Below are 22,588 nucleotides of genomic sequence, written 5' to 3'. Positions count from 1 at the left end.
TCGCTGAAACATTTTAGGAAATGAAATATATAATATTCTCCAGTCTCAGGAATCCAACTGAACTGTCGCTTTGTCAGCAGGTTTTGAAAGAGCCTGAGAGAAATGTAAGGTTTAAACTGTGCAGGCTTTTGCTGTGCATATGGTTATTCTTAGCCAGACAGTAAATAATTAAAGATGACTCAGAAAACATCATAAACCCAAAGCAGAAAGTATAACCTTTTGGGCAAACTTCATAGTTATGGAAAGTATACATGTTTATAAATTTAGGAAAACAACATACATTTAAAAATATTAGTATTAAGAGGAAATGCAAGCAGTTCAGGGTAGTTCTTTAAAAAATTCTGGGGCAATGGGACATGACTTATTATTAAATAGTCAGAATTAAGGGACGGTGACTGACGTGGAAATCTGAAGTTGCCTTGGGATCACTTACCTGAGTAAACCCAGAGGCAGCCTCATTTTTCCCTTGGATCAAATTGTAGTGTTTTGGGGCACCTGGGTGGCTCAGTTGGTTGGGCGACTGCCTTCGGCTCAGGTCATGATCCTGGAGTCCCGGGATCGAGTCCCACATCGGGCTCCCTGCTCAGCAGGGAGTCTGCTTCTCCCTCTGACCCCCTTCCCTCTCGTGCTCTCTGTCTCTCATTCTCTCTCTCTCAAATAAATAAATAAAATCTTAAAAAAAAATTGTAGTGTTTTAAGGATTAGACTCACAGGAGTTTGGTGGAGAAAAGCTCTATAACCTAGAATTGAAATCTTTTTGAATGTTTAAATACATTTGGGTTATGATAATATTGAAAATGTGGAGCCCACTTGGTTACCAGTCTTCAAAAAAGAGGAGACCAGGAATTTATTTTCTCATTGTATGTGACTAGGTATCACTGAATAACTTGAGAGGAAGGGGTAGAGAGCAGAGTACTTACGGTCTGAACGTAAGGCTGTTCATATTTTAGACTCTTACTCTCATTTCCTTTTCATCAGACAGCTTAAGATCCCTTACAGACAAATGCCTGCAAGTCAGAATCCTTCTGGCATATGAATTACAGTTACACTTTGGAGAAGATGGTTTGAGAAGCACTGAAAGATCTGCTTAACACTTAGAGTCTTTGGGCAAGCCAAATACCAAGTTAATCAGTTGAAAATAAAGCTGTGATTTTTAATGGAACTGGCCTCAGAGGCAAGCTGTGACTCCATGATGTCAGGCAGTCTCCCAGTGGGGGTGGGGACTGGCAAGAGCAGGCGGGGTGATGGCGTGCATGTGCGCGCTCGGGCGCTCGGTCTTACCCGCATCAGCACATTTGGAGGACTGCGCATCCGGTACATTCAGTACTAGCGCTCGTTTCCTCTGCTCCACGTTTCCACGTTAGCGCCCCGACCACGGGAAGTCTTCCCTAGGAAGCTGGAGACCCTCGTGTGCTCTCACTCGCTCTCTTTCCGCTCTCCCCTTTGGGAGTACTCACACGAGCTACGTAGATGGACTTTATTAAGAAGAGGTTATACAGGAGAGACGATGGACTCTGAGAAACAAACTGAGGTTTCTGGAGGGGAGGAGGGTGGGGGGATGGGTTAGCCTGGTGATGGGTATTAAAGAGGGCACATTCTGCATGGAGCACTGGGTGTTATGCACAAACAATGAATCATGGAACAGTACACCAAAACAAATTATGTAATATATGGTGATTAACATAACAATAAAAAAATTAAAAAAAAAAGAAGAGGTTATAGTCACACAAAATGTGACATCTCAACCTCAGTCTGCTGAGTTAGTTGGAGGAATGGGACTTTACCACCAAAACTCTGGAGTTTCAGAGTGTAGTATTTTAGTTAGAGTTCAGACATGGGATCCCTGAAATTCAGAGAAAGACTCAGTAAGGAGAGGAGTCACTAATGTGATCTCTCCGTATCCAGAGAATGGATCCAAGGGCTGAAAGTCTGAGTATTTCCCTGGCCTGTTTTTCTTGATTTCTTTTATTTAATCTCTTTTGCTTGGGGCAGAGAGGGAAACATCACCTATATTTACCCTAGTTAAAAACCCCTGTGCTTGATTTCTGTCAGATTCCTCAAAACTACTTTCTTACTCTGAGGTAGTCATGGTTATTTGTATGAATGCTTTATGAAAAACCTTTCAATACTTCACTGTGCCCAAGATCCCCAGGATGAATGTAAGTGTCTGTCACATGAGCAGACTCTACGTCATGTTCCTGTCCCACCACCGAGCAGGACAGAGATTATGTGCCAGGCCAGAGGGGTGAGGATGGTCACGGGTTGCCAGAGCTCCGGGCTCTTGGTACAGATCTCTCCGCACCGCACTATGCAGGCTTCCCCAAGAGTAAATGTCTCAGGTAACCAGCTCGATAGCTTTTACAGCCTATAGAACGGTCTGCTCCTGATGAGTATATGTGCCCTGTTGTGCCTTCTCGAGGTCATCTGAAATCTGGAGGAATTCTTGGCATTTTTGTTGTCTGTGCCCCGTGCGTGTCCCACCGGTGACATGTGACATTATCATCTGTGAGGCAAGAAGGGTCCAAAGAAGGAAAAAGGCCAAGTAGATAAAATCCTGCATTTCCTAAAGCTGTTTTTGCTGTCATCTTCTTAACCACTTGCCCCTGACAGAAGGTTAGAGGACCAAGCAGTGATTGGCAAGGGTGTTAATGTCAATGGATTCCTGTGTTTTTTTTTTTTTTTTTAATTCAAGACCCAAGTAATGCCTGTACCAGGGTGGCTGTCATTTTGCCCTTTATGTCATTTCTAACTTGCTTTAGTAACAATCTCTCATTCTTAAACTTATTTTTACTAAACAAGACACGGGATGAAACTACAAATGGGGAGAGAGACAGAGGGGCAGGGAGAAGACTGTTTGGAGATTAAATTGATATTCCTCCTCCTTTCCCAGAGCTTTTTGCTAAAATGGGACTTCAACATCAGGCCACGTATACAGGCAGGAGATGGACTGGCACCTGCCAATAGACAGCAGACCTTCTGCACAACTCTGTTCTGAGGACTGAAAAATTGTGCCTTGCTTAGAAAAATGACAGATGTCTGGCCTCTATTTCTGCCTCTGTCACCAACATCATCTGGCACTTTATATAACCTGTGTGTCTTTTAGCCACTCTAGCTCTCTGCAGGTAAAATAACATTGGTAAGAGAATCTTGAATGGCAGAATAGTAAAAGAACTTTGGATGGTAGGACTGAAAGTTTCTCAGAAATAACTTGGCTCAACTGCCTCACTTTGTGGGTAAGGAAATAGAGCTCCAGAGAGAAGTGACTTGCTCAAAGTCTTGCCATGAGTTAGGGGGGTGCTGGAATTCTCAGAGTCATTAATATTCTTGTATTCAGCAAAGGTCAGATGAGAGTAGGGACACAGTTTGTCCTTCAAAGGCTTGTCTTTGGGGCAGGTGTGTGGCTGGCGTCCTGGGAGTGGTCTAACGTGCCGGGCCAGGGCTGGTGCCAAGGGTGGTGGTGGCAGAAGGAAGCCTAAAGAACAAAGGAAGGCCACATAAAGTGAGAGGTAGTTTCTCTAGGACACGAACACAAAGGAGTCAGTTCAGGCCCCACCTGACATCTGTGGCTCAGAAGAGGACCAATGGGGTGCCTGCCTGATTGTCTTCCCAGCCTGGCGTCTGTCCTTCCTGCCCTGGGATTCTGATGGGCTTTACATGTGGACGCCTGGCCTGCACGTCCAAGAAAGAGCCACGCCTTCAAAGCAGGCACTGCCCAGCCAGTGCTTGGGCCTACGGGTATGCCCACTGCGGTGTGTTCCACCCTCGAGAGGGATACTTGGCGAAGAGTCCTGGCAGGCAGCAGTCTCATGGCTCTTAGGGAAGGCCTGGCCTAGACCTGGATGGGTGTGTATCTCTGGTCTCGTGGATGCTTCATTTCAAGAGCACAGAGGATCAGGGCAGGGCCCTCTGATGCATGGATCTATGGGAAGTATTGAAGGCATTACTGAAAGAAGGTACAGATTCAAATTTCTTATAAGGCTTTTGAGGTATGCTTCCCTAAGTCTGGAGAAATAGGGAGTGAACAATGGTTGGTTGCTATTTGACTGGGGTGTGGGGTTCTTTATTTTTTTATTTTTTTATTTTTTTAAAGATTTTATTTATTTATTTGAGAGAGAGAGAATGAGAGAGAGAGAAAGCACATGAGGGGGGGAAGGGTCAGAGGGAGAAGCAGACTCCCTGCCGAGCAGGGAGCCCGATGCGGGACTCGATCCAGGGACTCCAGGATCATGACCTGAGCCGAAGGCAGGTGCTTAACGACTGAGCCACCCAGGTGCCCCTACTTTTTTTTTTTTTAAAACATTTTATTTTATTTTTTTTAAAGATTTTATTTATTTGAGAGATAGAGAGCACATGAGAGGGAGGAGGGTTAGAGGGAGAAGCAGACTCCCCACCGAGCAGGGAGCCCGATGCGGGACTCGATCCAGGGACTCCCAGGATCATGACCTGAGCCGAAGGCAGTCGCTTAACCAACTGAGCCACCCAGGCGCCCTGGGGTGTGGGGTTCTTTAAACAAATAGGTACCGAATGCAGCGATAGGTTATTGAGGAAGATTAGCAAGATACTCTAAGCACCGTCACTCTGAATTTTACAGACTGACCCTCTGGCCTGGGCAGTTTGGCAGCCGAGAGGACTCATTTGCACTGGCTAGAGACAGGCTCCAGGCTGAGACCTGTGGGTGCCCTTTACACGGTCCCGGTCCTTACTTCTGACCTTCTAGCTCTCCGCACGTCTCCCTCCTCAGGCCAGTCTGCATTAGTTTGTTAGGACTGCCCTAACAAAGTACTGCAGGCGGGTAGCCTAAACATAGACATTTATTGTGTTTGGGTGTCTAAGATCAAGGTATGGGCAGGGCTGGACCTTCTGAAGACCTTGAGGGGAGGATCTGTTCCGAGTCTCTCTCCTTGGCTTATAGGTGACATTCTTCCCCCTGTGTCTCTTACCACTGTCTTCCTTGTGTGTGTGTTTCTGAATCCAAATTTCTCCTTTTTATAGGGATACCAGTTATATTGGAGTAGGGCCCACCCTAACAGGCTCTTCTCAACTAACTACATTTGCAGTGACCCTTTTTGCAAATCAGGTCACATTCTGAAATGCAGGGCGCAGGGTGGTTAGGACTCTAAGATGTGAATTTTGGGGGAATAAAATTCAGCCTATACATAGTCTATGAAGAGAAACCATCCAAAAGAGATAAGTCAAAGAGAGCCAGAGTTCTAAGACATGGGATTTAGGAAGAGGAGTGAAGATCTTACTGAGTAGACTCTAGGTTTTTAATCTCTTCTTCCTCATATAAAGTTCCACCTACATACAGCAGGTCCCTCTTATCCACAGGGATATGTTCCAAGACCCAGTGGATGCCTGAGACCATGGGTAGTACCGAGCCCTACGTATACTGTGTTTTTTCCTATACATACATACTTATGATAAAGTTTGAGTTATAAATTAGGCACAATAAGAGATTAACAACAATAACTAATAATAAAATAGAACAATTATACAGTGTATTATGATAAAAGTTACATGAATATGGTCTCTGTCTCAAAAAAATCTTACAGTACTATACTCACGCATCTTGCGATGATGAGAAATGATAAATGCGCACGTGATGAGATGAAGTGAGGTGAATGACGTAGGCACATGACATAGTGTTAGGCGACTATTGACCTTCTGACGATAGCTTGGAACATCATCTGCCTCCAGACTGGTTGACTGCGGGTAACTGAAACCATGGAAAGTGAATCATAAATCAGGCAGAGACTACTGTATTCCTTAGGAAGAAGACAAGAGGGTGAGCAGCACTCACTAAGCAAATATTTAATTAAGTACCCACTATGTGCCAGGAACTTTTCCACGAAAGATCATTGCCCCTGACAGCTTTCTATCTATTTGGGGGTGGGGGCGGGGAGAGGCAGAAAGAAACAATAAATATAATAAGGAAGTAGATCACATAGTAGGTTAGTAGGAAGTGAATGCTGTGGAGGAAGAACAGGAGAAGATGTGAATTTGCAGTTTTAAATGGAGTCGTCAGGCTGGGCTCCCTGAGAGGGTAAGATTAGAGCAAGGACTTGAAGGGGGGTGGGGGGCTGGCCTGACACATGTCTCGGGGGCAGAGGGAGCATCCAGGCTCAGAAGGGCCTGTGTCCCCCGAGGCAGATTGGGCGTGCTGTCAGGAGGCCTCTGAGGCAAGGCAGAGCCAGTGAAGGAGGGCCTTGTGGGAGAGGCGGTCAGAGGCGTGATGGCAGGTGGGCCGCACTGGTGCTTGGCTTTCCCTGGGTGTCCTGGAGCCGAATCTGAGCCGAGCAGTGGTGAGGACAAAGCAGGGGACCAGCTCACAGGCCTTTGTAGCATTTCAGAGGACAGTGTCCATGGGCCAGAGTGGTTCTCTGGTTGGCCTGTTCTCCCTTAGAACTGTTCCTCACCCCGAGTCATCGAACCCGAATTAGTGTCCTGCATACGTCTCCTTCAGGCCCTTGACCAGTCTTGGCTTGTGCTATTTAGACTCGTTACCGTGATTGACTTCCATCCCATCTTCCCTTCTCGTTAGTGCTGAGAAGCAGTCTGTCCCTCCCCAAGCTGAATTTTTTATTACTGATATTTTTGGTACCGGTGGTAGCATTCTCATGATACTGCAGGAGTATTTAAGAGAGCTTTTTGTTCCCAACCTGACGCTCGGGCGTTTGTGAGCTCCTACCCTGACCCAGTGGTCCCATAATCATTTTTTTTTAAATCAAAGACATGCTTATGTAAACTTTTCTTTTCTTTTTTTAAAAAAGATTTTATGTATGTATGTATGTATTTATTTATTTAGCATGAGCTGGGGAGGGACAGAGGGAGAGGGAGAGAATCTCAAGCGGACTCTATGCTGAGCACAGAGCCTGACTTGGGGCTTGATCTCAAGACCCTGAGATCATGACCTGAGCCGAAATCGAGAGTCGGATGCGTAACTGATGAAGTCACCCAGGAGTCCCCTTATATAAACTGTTCTGATAGCCGCCCTTCAAATCCTTAGCTCCCACGCTACCAGTAAGAATGTTTGCATTCTGCACATACCTGTCGTAGCCTCTTGCTCTGCCACTTGGGTGAGTTGCAAATGGAACCGTCTGTTAGTCTGAAGCAAACAAAAGAGCTATCAGGTTGTCTGTTGTCCACCTGCTGCTATGGAGAAGTGACTTTTGTTTTTGGTTGGACCCCGGAGTACCAGTATGTAGGATCTTATAACACATATGATTAATTGCATATTAATTTGAGTTGAAAATTGAAAACCCCCCATGGGTTCGGTTGCTTGGGCAGCACAACAAGGTAGCACAGACTAGGGCAGCTTCAATGACAGAAATCTACTGTCTCACAGTTCTGGAAGCTAGAAGTCTAAGAGCAAGGTGTCGGCAGCTTTAGTCTCTCCCGAGGCCGCTCTTCCTGGCTGTCTTCTCCCTGTGTCCTCCCTCTGTGGTCCTCCCTTTGTGCGTGTGTGTGTCTGTATCCGAATTTTCCCTTTCCATGAGGACACCAGGCATGTGGGATTCGGTTCCACCCCCCTGCCCTTGCCTTAATCTGATCGCCTCTGGAAAGACCCTGTCTGTGAATAAGATCCCGTGATGAGGACACCAACATAATGAATCGGGGTGAGAGGGACACAATCAACTCAGAAGTGACCCCTTTGCCCTCGAGTTCTTTTGCCCCCACCAGCTCCAGGCCCATCTGCCCCTGATGTGCTTTCTCTGCTGCACGTTCTTGTTGACAGTCTTGATTTCTCCAAGGCTTCATTTGTTGAAGGTGCATTTTGGTCATACGATTTAAACACCAGTTTGTGAGTAAGGAATAACGTGCGTTTACAAATAATGATAGCGATTGTACGGTAAATTTAACATAATTCTAAAATAGGATTCTGGAAGTCAGGCTGGACAGTGAGAGCGTGTTTTGAATAAGGACTCGGCTTCCAGGAGAGGCAGTACTGGTTAGTGGTTAGGAGAACAGACGGCTGGACTGCCTGGTCATCATTTACCCCCTTACCAGCTGGTTAACCCTGGGACAGTTACTTAAATCTCTCGTTGACTGAGCTTTCTTGTCTGAAAAAGTAGATATTATAGTGCCTACTGCACAGAGTTGTGAGAATTTAAAATGCTCATGTATGTAAGGAATATAGAAGAGGGCCTGGTACACAGTAAGTGCTCAATAAATGTTTGGCACTACTAGTCCTCGGACGGCTGCTTTGCACAAAGATACTCAATTGGAGTAAATTAGGTCTGATGTATTTGCTAAGACATTATTTGTGGAGACAGTGTAGGTGCTTCTAGCATCAGTGTATTTGATCTGAGAAGACAGTTCTCATGTGTCGTTAATAATACACAAGCTTGGGACGCCTGGGTGGCTCAGTCATTCAGCGTCTGCCTTTGGCTCAGGTCGTGATCCCAGGGTCCTGGGATCGAGCCCCACATCGGGCTCCCTACTCCGCGGGGAGCCTGCTTCTCCCTCTGCTACTCCCTCTGCAACCCTCCCTGCTTGTGCTCTTTCTCTCTCTCTCTGACAAATAAATTAATAAAATCTTTAAAAAAAAGTACGTTTAAAAAAAATACACAACCTTAAAAGAAACATGGGGATTAGTTTTAATCATTGAAATGTGTGTAACTTTTTTTTTTTTAAACATTTAACTTATCTAATTCGGTGGTTTTTAATTTGAATTCCTCGTCCTGGAATCTTGGTTCATGGGCCACAGGGTGATGGTGGGGCACTGAGTGGGTGGGGTCAGAGTGACATTGTTTGTACCCCATGCCAGACCGGATCCCCTTGTTATGGATTTTATATATAGATTGCAGTTCTATGTACAATTTGTCTGGAAGAGTTCTGCTACTAAAAATAGCTTGAAAACCACTAGCCTGGTATGTAGATTATTCACATCCTTCTGCCTCCTGTTGCTTTCATTCTGTGTATACCCCAGGGATGCAACTAATGTTAATATTAGCCTGAGCAAAACATAATTAGGAAGGTAAATCTACTGCAAAAAGTAATACAGCATAAATTAAATAAATTAAATATAAATCAAATCAAATATGAAACAATGCATTCAATTATCTGCATCACTGCTTCCCTGCTCTAACGTGGATATTTGAGAGGAGACTCGTTTTCTTTCTGGGTTAGGACCCGAGCCAAGCCAAGACCAGCAAATTGCGTCAACCCCTGGAAGGCTGGTTCTTGACCTATTGAGCATGAGTTAAAGGCACTGCTATTTGGTCAGCTGAATTTTCAGGGTCAGTAAGTGGACCGACCACTTATCTATCTTCATTGTTAATGCGTGAACTAGTCTTTGTGCGTGGCCGCGAACACTTACTTATAAAATACTCTTCAATGCTCATCATACAGGATTAATTTTGTGGTGAATTATTTCCTGAAAAGTTATTAGTTGCATGGACTCCCATCTGCCTGGCAAGGGAGAGTGCATTTCTGCAGAACCACGGGAAGTTTGAAGTGTGGACAACAGACATGAGCAGCACGAAGCTAGAGTTGCTTCTGGAATCAGAGGCAATGGGTCGAATGGGTACCGGCGCATCTTGGACACCCTCTGCTCTTCTCTTCCTAGCACCTCCAGCGGCTGGGCCTGTTCCCTGCTCTCCATGTTAGCATGACACTCAAACTCACCTCCTTTCAAAGGATCCAACCTCCATCCAGCGGGCTGCAATTCTGCAGGCAGGATTCCACATGTGCGTTCCCCCTGTTCCCACCAAGCACACTGATGTTTGTCCTGTCGTGACTCCTGAATTCAGAAAATCCTGCTGCCACGGTGTGCCCTGCTCTTTGTCAGCGGTCATCTGACCTCAGCTCAGTGGGGTGCCCCTCCTCCGCTGAATGTCGGTCTGAAGTGGGGATGACTTGTTTAGAGGGGACCTGCCCCAGCTCCAGGTCATTTGCAATGGAAACGAACTTGCTTGTGCTCAGAGGTCACAGGTTGGTCGAGGTGATGACGTTCAAAACCAGTTCTTAGAGCTGAAGAACCCCAGCAAAGGGCAAATTGGCCACTTCCCTCGGATACTATGCGACCCCTGCCAGAGAAGCTTTTCCTGACCCCTCTCCCCACACAGACCCCAGAAAAACCTGACCTTCCCTGCATTTGCAGCTCACCATTTTGCTAAGTGACCTTTTCTCTTCTAGTACCTATACCTTTTTCTTTTTTCCTTTAAATTTTTTTCATTTGGGCTACTGTTTGGAAGCAGTGAGCTGTTGAGGGCAAGAACCAGGTCCTTATGCTCTGAGTTCCTAACTTACTAGGTGCCCAGGAGATATTCACAATGAGTTTGTGAAGGAATGAATGGATGGATGGATGGATGAATGAATGAATGAAAAGACCCAGAGCATATGTTTTCACTGTTTTTCAGCATCAATGTAATGAAAGGATCCCCACCTTCCTTTCCTTTTGGACTTCTGTCCCTCTGTGCTGCCCTTGGGCCTTGCAGCTGGGCTTCTGCTGAAGGTGCCTGCCTGACTACTCCAAATCCCCTCTCATAGGCTGCCCAGTTAATTTTCCGAAAAACCCTATTTCTTTCCTATTGCTCTCCTGCTCAAAACTAGAATAATTTCCCATTGCCTGTGGGATAAAACTCAGAACTCCTTAGCCCAGCGTTCAGTATTGACGACACTTGTCCTTGATATTCCTTTAAGAATTATTTTGATTGTGACTATTCTAAACACACTGAAAAATATATACTCATTTACCCACCACTGAGATTAAACAAATATTAGCATCCCCCCCCCCCCCCCGGCCTTATTTTCCTAAATAAACAAGCACACCTTGCAGATGTGGACAGACTTCTCCCTTCTGTCCTACCCCTCTCCCCCACTCCCATTAGAAACAATCCTTCCCCTTCTCGTCCATCACAGTTCACCTCTGTGAATGATATGGTCCAGTTGGACTCATCTTTTCCCTGGAGTTTTGTTCTTCCTTCTTTTCCCTTGAGGCCTGGTTCATTTTCTGCCTCTTTCGGGAAGCTCTCCCACTAGTCCATAGTTTTCTAAATTGCTACCCACCTTACTGTCTCCACTGTGCCCTTGGAGATAGTATCTGCCTGTGATGGGTTTTTTTTTTAATTAAGGTTTTATTTATTTATTTGAGAGAGAGAGCGCGTGCATGAACAGGGGGAGGAGCAGAGGGAGAGGGAGGGGGAAAGAATCTCAAGCAGACTCTGCACTGAGTGTGGAGCCCGCTGTGGGACTCTATCCCACGACCCCGAGATCATGACCTGAGCCGAAACCAAGAGTTGGAGGCTTAACCAACTGAGCCACCCAGGTGCCCCTGCCTGTGACAGTTTTTAGGTAGCGGTTTGATCCTAGCGCTGGGTTCCTCTTCCCAATAGTATTTTTTTCATCTTGCTTCATATCGTAGTTGATTGTCTGCGTGTACTTCCTCTCTTTTAGGTAACAACATTGAGAATAAGATCTGATTCTTAGTTTCATCCATTTGTCATCCATCCATATTTGTTGGATTACACAGTGGACCTGAATAGATAATATTTGATTACTGCCCGTGAAATGCTACCCCGTGTAGACCATCCTTCTTGGAGGGTAGTTATAGGAATGTGAATTTTCATCCTTTGCTGCCAGGACATCTGGGTTGCTCCTTTACCCTATCCATGTGCTATGGAGATGTTCACTATGGAAAGGACAGATTTAAGCCCTAGCCTAAGTAGAGCATCATTAGGGAGGTGAAATCTGCTTCCTAGCAACATGTTATTCCACAGTCAAATGGAACCAATTTGGCATCATCTTTCCCACTGTTCTTCAGCCTTTAGGCTGATGGGAAGTTCACTGTTTCAGTGTTCCTCTATGTGGTGGTATGGAACTATGATTCCAAGAAGACCAATGTCCTCTTTCTAATTCTTCTAGCCTCCAGGAGCGGATAAAATCCCTCAACTTCTCACTTAAGGAAATCCCTGCTAAGGTAAGTATCTTTATATGCCCATTTTCTAAAGTCTCTCAAGTTTTCTTTTGACTTAATGTCATGTCTAGCTCACATGATATTTCAGGCTAACTCATGGCTCTGAAGGAAGTGTAGACTCTACAGAGCCATTCGACAGGCCAGGCGATGCGCCCGAAGAGCCGGGAATGGGGGCTGCTCTCGGGGTAGAGGTCCTGGCTTGTGGTCCCCCAGAGATTGACTGGTTCGGCCTTTGCCTAACAGGAGCTGCTGGTGTTAGGGAATGGGAAATGAGTGCTTTCGGGTACCATCAAATGCCTTTGCATGAAAAGGCTTTCAGGATGGGAGTAATCTGAAAAATTAATTGTTTTTCTTCCAGGAGGGCAGGTTCAGGGATCCTCACAAACAGGTTTTAGAAAAGGCAGAGCAGGTGTTTGTTTTTTCAACTTTTTAAGCTGACTTCAGAATCATTTTGCCTATTCTCTCTGCCGTTTATAGTTCCTACCAGGACCTCGGTTTGTGTAGAGATGGCGCACTCCTGAAGTATTCCCTGGGAGCACCTAGCCAATTCAATTAAATAGTCAATGTCATGGTTAGTTAGGATAACCACAGTTTACAAAACAAAATCCTTCCCTGCAGAGATAGTTACATGTGACCGAGGTATTTACAAACTGAGAAGTAGGATCAATTACTCTGTGAATTACTAAATGTGTGGCAGAGAACTGGGGTGAATCATTGATTATTTGTGTTAGGTCTGGGAGCCAGGGCTGGTTATACGATGGTCAGAATGGACGAAAGCACAGGTTTCTGAGCGGAGAGCAACGCGGACGGGAGTCCACTGGCCTGGAAGGAACGTTTTCCTGCCCTCCCCCAGCGCCCAGGAGAGAGATCCGGAAGACCTGCCAACGGGCTTGCATGTCACCACAGCTGGGCTGAGATTGGGGCTGTGTTGTTGGCAAAAGTGTCCACAGTTTTTCTGGACCTTTTTTTTTTTTTTTTCAGTTTTTGTGTCTGTTTTCTGAAAAAAACATTAAATGATTTTGCTAAAAAATCACATGGCAGCAGTTTGATAGGCAGTGACATCCGGCTAGAACGTTTGCCCAAAGAAGAACAAGATGGGATCCAAGGCACTGCTTTATTCAGAGAATAAAGAATCCCCAGGCAGGGCTCTGGTAAATGGCTTTTGTCGTGGGTTCTCACACTGTGCAGTGCTGAGAGACCTTCTTCCCTGCTCAAGGGAGACTGACTCGGTTTACCCACTTTGTCACGTGAGGCAGGAGGGGAAGTGCTAGAGGGCATACCTGAATTTCTGTTCTGTGTGTTTCGGTGATGTCGCCGACTAGTATTCATGTTCTACAGCTGTCTGGCAGGTGACCTCCAGGCGGAGCCACTGGGAAGGTGAGGAGAGACCAAAGCTTCCTGCATGGGGCAGCGGAGTATTCCTTCTCCTGTATTTTCTGGCATAAATATGTGCCATTTGTCAGGTGCATCCTCATTTTTGCGCAGAATTAACAGGTGGAAGTACTCTAGGGTTTGGGTGTACTGAGTATTGGAACGTGCTGTGTGTAATCTGAATGAGTCCCTCTCCCAGCAGTGAGCAGGCAGGCGTGCCTAGTACAGAATACACATGGTGTTGATATAGGAGTGTGTTTTGTAGCACATTTTATATTAAGCACACGTACATATTAGCATATGCACATGATAGTGGGATTTGTTGATAATCCCCAGCTACTGTTAAAGCTCTTGGATTTGCCCAAATGCCAAAAGTGATTGGCTTTGTTTGCATACCTTCTCTAATGCACTTACGAATAACTCCTAATTCCCTTGCTTTTCCATAAGATTAAGGAATTCATATCTAAGATTTTAAAACGTAAATCTAAAAGCTTCATTTGATAATGAGTTCCTCAGGTCCAGTTTAATCTGGAAATAAAAAGGAGGTGCAGATTTTCTGGGGCATGTTTGTGTGTGGATAGGTGGGTGTGTATGTCTGCACATACACGAATGTGTGTGTGTGTGTGTGTGTGTGTTTGTATGGGGGACATATATTAGTCCACACGGAATTGAAACAAAACTGCCTAGTCGCACAGAAACAACTTTATACTCTGGACTCCATTGACTCATGACCTTGAGGTAAAAATTGCAGGTTGGCCCAGTTTTCTTCCTTTAGTGTATTAGGTATATAGATCTGATATTCTTTTGATTCCTCCCCCAAAGAGAAACGGAACCTTCGTTCATTCATTACATTTCTTTGACGTTTATGGTTCCCCAAACTAGGTAATTAAGGGATAAATGAGATGGAAGAAATAGTTGGAAATAAATGGAATATCTGGAGGTTGGTAGATATTAGATTACATCCAGCAGTGCTTGAAAGAATGTACATTGCAATTTAATAAGAAGATTTAGAAAGGCTGTCTCATATTAATAGTGACAGCTTGAAGGATTGATTTGCTCAACAAAGGAGAAACTGACTCAATTATGATTAACAGAAGCCTTTAACTAAAATCAGGAAGACAGGACATACATTGGATGAGACATAAGAATTATGGCTGGTGTACATGCAGAAGAATGAAACTGGACCATTTCCTTACACCACACACAAAAATAGACTCCAAATGGTTGAAAGACCTAAACGTGAGACAGGAGTCCATCCAAATCCTAAAGGAGAACACAGGTAGCAACCTTTTTGACCTTAGCCGCAGCAACTTCTTCCTAGAAACATCGCCAAAGGCACGGGAAGCCAGGGCAAAAATGAACTATTGGGATTTCATCAAGATAAAAAGCTTCTGCACAGCAAAAGAAACAGTCCACAAAACCAAAAGACAACCGACAGAATGGGAGAAAATATTCACAAATGACATATCAGATAAAGGGCTAGTATCCAAAATCTATAAAGAACTTATCAAACTCAACACCCAAAGAACAAATAATCCAATCAAGAAATGGGCAGAAGACATGAACAGACATTTCTCCAAAGAAGACATCCAAATGGCCAACAGGCACATGAAAAAGTGCTCAACATCGCTTGGCATCAGGGAAATCCAAATCAAAACCTCAATGAGATACCACCTCACACCCGTCAGAATGGCTAAAATTAACAAGTCAGGGAACGACAGATGTTGGCGGGGATGTGGAGAAAGGGGAACCCTCCTACACTGTTGGTGGGAATGCAAGCTGGTGCAACCCCTCTGGAAAACAGTATGGAGATTCCTCAAACAGTTGAAATTAGAGCTACCGTTCGATCCAGCAATTGCACTACTGGGTATTTACCACAAAGATACAAATGTAGGGACCCGAAGGGGTACGTGTACCCCAATGTTTATAGCAGCAATGTCCACCATAGCCAAACTGTGGAAAGAGCCAAGATGCCCATCGACAGATGAATGGATAAAGAAGATGTGGTATATATACACAATGGAATATTATGCAGCCATCAAAAGGAATGAGATCTTGCCATTTGCAACAACGTGGATGGAACTGGAGGGTGTTATGCTGAGTGAAATAAGTCAATCAGAGAAAGACATGTATCACATGACCTCACTGATATGAGGAATTCTTAATCTCAGGAAAGAAACTGAGTGTTACTGGAGTGGTGGGGGGGTGGGAGGGATGGGGTGGCTGGGTGATAGATATTGGGGAGGGTATGTGCTATGGTGAGCGCTGTGAATTGTGCAAGACTGTTGAATCACAGATCTGTACTTCGGAAACAAATAACGCAACATATTTTAAGAAAAAAGAAAAAGAAGAAGATAACAGGAGAGGAAGAAAAGGGGAGTATGTCAGAGGGGGAGACGAACCATGAGAGATGATGGACTCTGAAAAACAAACTGAGGGTTCTAGAGGGGAGGGGGGTAGGGGGATGGGTTAGCCTGGTGATGGGTATTGAGGAGGGCACGTTCTGCATGGAGCACTGGGTGTTATGAACAAACAATGAATCATGGAACACTGCACCAAAAACTAATGATGTAATATATGGTGATTAACATAACAATAAAAAATTTAAAAAAAAAAAAAAAAAAAAAAAAAAAAAAAAGAATTATGGCTGGTGTTACGGACTTAGCAGAAATGTTCCTGGACTTCTGATGACATTCTTAGGTGGATGGAAAGGGACGTGCCTGCCATTGGGCACTGGGCCAACCCGAGACTGAGTGCTGTGGGGAGCAATCCAGAGCATCTTCTTTTTAACACCCAGTTCTGGCTCCTGACCGTTCTCACCTGGGGCATGGGGATGCTCATCACTGCTGATGCCGGCTTTGGCGTGGAGGCCACCATACTGTGGCCTTCATCCAGAGAATGAGTTTTGTAAAGAGATCTGGGAAGTTACAGCTGCTTAATGGAAAAGAACATGTTTAAGGCCATGAAAGAAATAGTCTAACATTTTAGGCAGGATGGGTGAGGTCTGCTTTGATTCCAAAAATAATTTTAATTTCAGTCTGAGCTAAGCAAAACAATTCAAGTTGATGGTATCTAGCAAGATCTAGGTTCTTCTGGGGAAATTGAATTTTATATTTTCTCTGGGCTCTATGAACCCAACTGGGTTAATTTTAGTTTTTGAATGGAATCAGATTTTTAGCAAGAAAAGAGGGATCCTTTGTGGGCCACCCGAAATGTGTCCATATACACGTTTGTTGTTACTCAACTGAGTTGTGTGCTTTTGTTGAAGTGGATGTTTTTCTAGGTAGCTCACCAATCTGAGTGTAGGTATCAATCAAATATGAGGTTTTTGCTTTAAACAAAAGAAAAAATGTGATGTTTTTGTTTCAAACAAAATAAAAGATAGCCTAAGTCATTTGGGAAAATCATCTCCCTCCCTCCCTCCCTCCCTCCTATCTCCCTCCCTCCCATCTCCCTCCCTCCTTCCCTCCCTCCCTCTCTCCCTCCCTCCCTCCCATCTCCCTCCCTCCCTCCCTCCCTCCCATCTCCCTCCCTCCCTCCCTCCCATCTCCCTCCCTCCCTCCCTCCCATCTCCCTCCCTCCCTCCCATCTCCCTCCCTCCCTCCCTCCCATCTCCCTCCCTCCTTCCCTCCCTCCCTCTCTCCCATCTCCCTCCCTCCCTCCCTCCTTCCCTCCCTCCCTCCCTCCTATCTCCCTCCTATCTCCCTCCCTCCCTCCCTCCCTCCTATCTCCCTCATATCTCCCTCCTTCCCTCCCTCCCTCCTATCTCCCTCCCTCTCTCCTCCCTCCCTCTCTCCCTCCCTCCTATCTCCCTCCCTCCCTCCCTCCCTCCCTCCCTCCCTCCCATCTCCCTCCCTCCCTCCCTCCCTCCCATCTCCCTCCCTCCCTCCCTCCCTCTCTCCCATCTCCCTCCCTCCCTCCCTCCTTCCCTCCCTCCCTCCCTCCTATCTCCCTCCCTCCCTCCCTCCCTCCTATCTCCCTCCCTCCCATCTCCCTCCCTCCTTCCCTCCCTCCCTCTCTCCCTCCCTCCCTCCCATCTCCCTCCCTCCCTCCCTCCCATCTCCCTCCCTCCCTCCCTCCCATCTCCCTCCCTCCCATCTCCCTCCCTCTCTCCCTCCCTCCTATCTCCCTCCCTCCCTCCTATCTCCCTCCTATCTCCCTCCTATCTCCCTCCCTCCCTCCCTCCTATCTCCCTCCCTCCCTCCCTCCCTCCCATCTCCCTCCCTCCCATCTCCCTCCCTCCTTCCCTCCCTCCCTCTCTCCCATCTCCCTCCCTCCCTCCCTCCTTCCCTCCCTCCCTCCCTCCTATCTCCCTCCTATCTCCCTCCTATCTCCCTCCCTCCCTCCCTCCTATCTCCCTCCCTCCCTCCCTCCCTCCCTCCTATCTCCCTCCCTCCTCTCCTTCTCTCTCTCCCTCTTTCTCTCCCTTCCTCCCTTCTTCCCTCCCTTCCTTCCTCCCTTCTTTCCTCTTTTCTTGCTTTCTTTTTACATTGTTTGCTTTTAAATAACTCTCCTTCAGTTACTCTTTATCACCCCTCTTAATTGCTTATAAACCCAGATATCTCTGCCTGGCTGCTCCACTGCCTTCTGATTTTTACCTGAGTAAATGATGAGTCCTGGCTGTTTTTCTCCCTCTAGGTGTGTATGAGTGAGAGACTCAGTAGCACTCTCAGGAAGAAAGTAAATGACATCGAAACCCAACTCCCGGCGTTGCTTGAAGCCAAAATGCTTGCTGTATCAGGTAACTGGACATAGCGGGGACATGAAGCTGGTGAGGGGAATAATGCCAGTTGCCACCACATCCAGGTTTTGTCCTCGAGTAACATTCTACCTGTTACTTATGTAATACTTGGACGTTTCGGAGCTTTTGTGGGAAGTCTCACTAAACCTCATGGACTAAATGGGCAGCATGGCCTCCTCGTAAGACTCTTAAAACGACATGTGCACATATAACAAAAAAATAAGTTGTCTAGGTACCATACTTTGGACTTCTGGTTTGTTTCTTTAAGAGACTAGAGGTACACTGCATGCCATGTAATTCTAGCAGATGTTTACATAGCATTATGTGTCTGTAGAGGCTCCGTGGAGACTTTTGGACATGGTCAGTCCCTTCCTATAGGGAGAGAGAATAACATGAGACAAGGTGATGTACTCAATTTGACGTCCCAGTCAGAGAGATGAGATTTGTGGAGGATTCTCAGTATATCATAATTGATCCTTCATCTGGTAGTTATTAGGAATATATTTTCCCATTAATTAGTAGGTCTCTGAAAATAGTATCTTTCTTTTTTAAAAGATTTTATTTTATTTGAGACAGAGAGAGAGAACATGAATGGGGGGAGAGGGGCAGAGGGAGAGGGAGAGGGAGAAGCAGACTCCCCGCTGAGCAGGGAGCCCAACGTTTGGCTCGATCCCAGGACCCTGAGATCATGACCTGAGCTGAAGGCAGACACTTAACCGACTGAGCCACCCAGGCGCCCCTGAAAATAGTATCTTACCCTATCATTTGAAGAGTGCTTTTAAGCATTCCCCTGTATTGTTATTTTATTTCATTTTCACAACAGCTGTATTAGGTAGGAGGGAAAGTTATGTGGTCCCAATGAACAGATTAGGAGACTGAGGCCCTGGGGTACGTCCTTCGGTTAAGTTCACTCAGTTAGCTAAGTGGTGGCGGAGCAGGGGCTCAAGTTCAGGTGTGATTCATGGATTTTTTAATCCAGTTGTGTCATGACATCCTCCAAGTATTCTCTGAGTTTTATAGGTTCAGTGAACCTGCAGCTCATCAGCTTCAGAAGAATCATAAAAATTTAACGAAAAGGTATAATAATTACATGTATGGGTTTTAAATGGCATTTTAAGAAGGAATACAATAATTGGCAGCTTCTGCTTGCTCTTCAGATCATTAAACAACTAATGTTGGCAGCTAACGAGCAATTTGGTTCCTGGTGCAGTCAGGCATATTATTTACAACCAGAGCAACATCGAAATGTGAATGTGGGGCTTGGCTCTTAACAGCTTCACATGCCATTTACTTGAAATTATGTCCCCATTTGCTAAGAGAAAAAAAAAGAAGATGAACATAATCTTGCTTCTGAGATAGTGTTTTTGCCTTTCTTAATCCATATATCTTCCTGAGGAATACAGGTGGGTGTGTTTCTATTAAGCCCAAGGGAGGAGATGTATCATTTAGGCAGCAGAGCTATCCCTCTCTCAAATGTGAATAATCTCTTTTTAGAATCCCAGGGAGAATTCTTAAGATGGTATATTGCATATGGGGGCCTGGGTTTCGTGTTTAGTTCTTTGATCAGCTGAGAACAGCAGTGAGGCCTGACCGGAGGAGGGATGACCTGAATTAACTGGGATGGGAACTCACCTCTCAACCTCCCCATTTCCTGATTATTCTGTAGGCTGTTGGCAAACAAGCTTTCCAGTCACAGGCCGTCCCCACGGGCCGTGCCAGTGCCAGGGTGGGCATCATTCTGGACATAATGTGCTTTCTGTTTCCTTTTGAGCTAAGCTCCACAGCGGGGAGGACCTGAGCAGGGAAAAGGCACTTCCTGTAGGATCTTGACAGACCTATCTTAGTATATTCAGAACGCTAAACCCTCACTCCATTAAATAAAAGCCATGACAAACTTCTCCAAGAGAAAGAAGTCTTTCTCCATTTTGGTCTGTCTGTGAGAACGCTGAGGGGCAATGCCCTCAGGATTCTTGGATGCCCTCTTGAATGAAGAGGGCCTTAGGGGGTGCCCTTAAGATTCCCAGAGGGCCTTTTGTCTGTCTGAAAGTTTCTTCAATTCACTCCTTGGTTTGCTCTATAGACTGAGACCTTCTCTTAATTTAAGAATCATTTGTTATCTGTAGAGACTGGGAATAAGAAATGGTTTTATTTTCAGACTCACCAAGTCCTAGCTCCTTTATGTTTAACAATGTATTTTTTTAAAAGATTTTATTTATTTATTTGAGAGAGAGAGAGAGAGAGCACGAGCTGGGGGTGGGGGAGGGCAGTGGGAGAGGGAGAAGCAGACTCCTTGCTGAGCAAGGAGCCTGAAGTGGGGCTCCATCCCAGGACTCTGAGATCATGACCTGAGCCAAAGGCAGATGCTTCACGGACTGAGCCACCCAGGTGCCCCTAACAGTGTGTTCTTTAGCTCGCTTCTCTTTTCTTGCACTGAATCATAGGCAGTGACAGGACACCAGCATGCACTTCTGTGTTCTGCCTGGAGTTTCCTTGGCTGTATGACCAATTTCATTAGGAACTTTTTTTCTCTATTGCTTCAGCTGATAATGATACCAGACTTTCTGTTACCACATGGCAAGGGTCCCCTTTCCTCCAGCTTCCAGTTATATTTTTCTTGCTTCCCTTTTAGCCTTCACTGAGGTCTGTCAAGGCTTCTGCCTGCCGCCTGGTCCCCACTGTCAGTGGCTCAGATTTTAGGGGTTTGTTACAGCAGCATTCAGACACCAAAATCTGTTCTCGTTATTGATTGTTGCATAATAAATCAGCCTCAGGATTTAGTCACTTAAAACATCACTGGTCATTTATTTTGCCTATGAATCTGTAATCTTGGCAGGCCCTGGCAGGGACAGGTGGCTGAACTGGGGCTGAAGAATCCACTTTCAGAAAAGGGAGCCCAGCCTAGACAAGGCTTCTTCACCTCTCTGCTACCCTCACTGGAAACTCTATCCTCTGCCCCACAGATTGATTGCTTTGACCTCCACACTTTCTAGAGAGTGCATAGTGGGTATGGTTGATCTGGACTCTGTGGTCAAGATGTCAGTATCAGAAGTTCGGACCCATCTCCTTCTTTAGAACTGTGCTAGGCCCCTGCCCAACCACTGGCCTCTGGTGATGAGTGCTTGTGCCTTAGCTCAGTCCAGTTCTACCCTCTGTATGCATGCTCTCTTCCTCACAGCTATGACCTCGTTGATACTCCAAGACTTTTCATGCCCAGACACAGAAGATATTTAAGTGGTGGTAACTTACGTGTAAGATCCACCAACAAGCATCCTCCCTGCATATTGGCCTTCCGTCTTGGACCTTGGGTCTGCACTGCTGCTCAGACCCAGTCCTGGTTGGGTCCCCAGGTCCTGTAGCTGGGCTCTGCCCCCATCAGTGCTCTGTAACCTGATGAGTGTCCCAGTCTTCATCTGCAGAGGGCCTCCCCTGCTCTGACCATTTCCCCTCCCTGAGGCTCAAAGCCTGGCTCTCTGATGCCCAGCTTCTGATATTGCTCTGATACTGAGACATGGTGCATGCATTTCTGGCTCCAGCCTTTCCCTGCTTGGATCACCCACTGTTGTTGATGCCGTCCATCTGTTGAGTCACTCTGCTATTTTTGTCTTGGGCTTTGCCCGGCACTCAGAAGACAGTCAAGAAGAGTAATTATGTTAAGAAAAAATGCACCTCATTTGTTGATTGCTGATCTCCAGAATCTGTTATTTTCATGCCTCCTTTGGGTGTCCCTCAGTTTGTGGTATATTTTCTTGCCCACCTGCCTCCCGTTACTAGTTTCCAAGGAACAAACAGTTCAGATCATCATTTATTCCTAAGTAGCATACCAAGATGTCTCAGGTACTCCAAGCCAATTTGTTTTTTAAATGATGGTTCTATCCAATTTGACTTTTCCTTTACAGAGAATAAAAATTAGCTGCACTTAAAATACCTTAGTGTCTAAATGGAAGCCTGTCTAGGCATAAACAAGATTTTCTGGATAAGCTCAGAATGTTTCCCTCTCTCTAAACAATTTAGATCAATGGTTGGAGGAGATAATAGGCCCAGCGAAGATTTTTCAAAGGTGATGTCTGTCCAGTGTGGAAATAAACGAGACCCACCAAATGAGAAGAAGTGAAAGTGGTTTCAGAACTTACTATAGCAAGGAGTCAGCCACCATTACCTGTGTTTTGGCAGAGACGCAAAGGCAGGCAGAAAAGTGGGAAAGCTTTGGAGTAGCGAAAAGGGAAGTCTTCAGGTATGTTCTGATGGGAGGCTGGGAAGCTAGAGGCAGGCTAATTAGAGCATCCTGTGTGATCGGTTCGGGGAGCCTATTTGGCTTTCTCTGGCTCAACCTAAGTTGGAAGCAGGACCAAAAATTAGGGAAGCTGTCAGTTATTAATAAAATCCTGGCCGTTTTGGACCAATTATTACAGAAGTGATTGCTTAGTTTCCTGGATTATTACTAGAAATAGCAATCTGGCTTCCTACGGCGTCCCTTGTAGCAGGCTGGCTTCCTGGACTGGTTATTGTAGATATGGGGGTTCATTTCCTGGGCAGGTTGCTGCAGGTTGCGGGTCAGAGTG

At 45.7% G+C, this 22,588-nt stretch overlaps 1 protein-coding gene across 1 annotated transcript in view; it reads left to right on the top strand.

Moving 5' to 3' along the window:
* Nucleotides 1-22,588, top strand: part of DISC1 (DISC1 scaffold protein) — a 393,796-nt gene that overhangs the window by 135,830 nt on the left and 235,378 nt on the right. Inside the window, exons 7-8 of the mRNA XM_027596855.2 lie at nucleotides 11,866-11,920; nucleotides 17,927-18,029. Of these exons, the coding sequence (XP_027452656.2) occupies nucleotides 11,866-11,920; nucleotides 17,927-18,029 (158 nt within the window). The remainder of the gene's footprint in view (nucleotides 1-11,865; nucleotides 11,921-17,926; nucleotides 18,030-22,588) is intronic.

The sequence above is a fragment of the Zalophus californianus genome, chromosome 15 (genome assembly GCF_009762305.2).
Source record: "Zalophus californianus isolate mZalCal1 chromosome 15, mZalCal1.pri.v2, whole genome shotgun sequence".
Lineage (NCBI taxonomy): Eukaryota > Metazoa > Chordata > Mammalia > Carnivora > Otariidae > Zalophus > Zalophus californianus.
The sequence above is the reverse complement of the archived record's forward strand: the minus strand, read 5'-3'. Positions and strand labels throughout refer to the sequence as shown.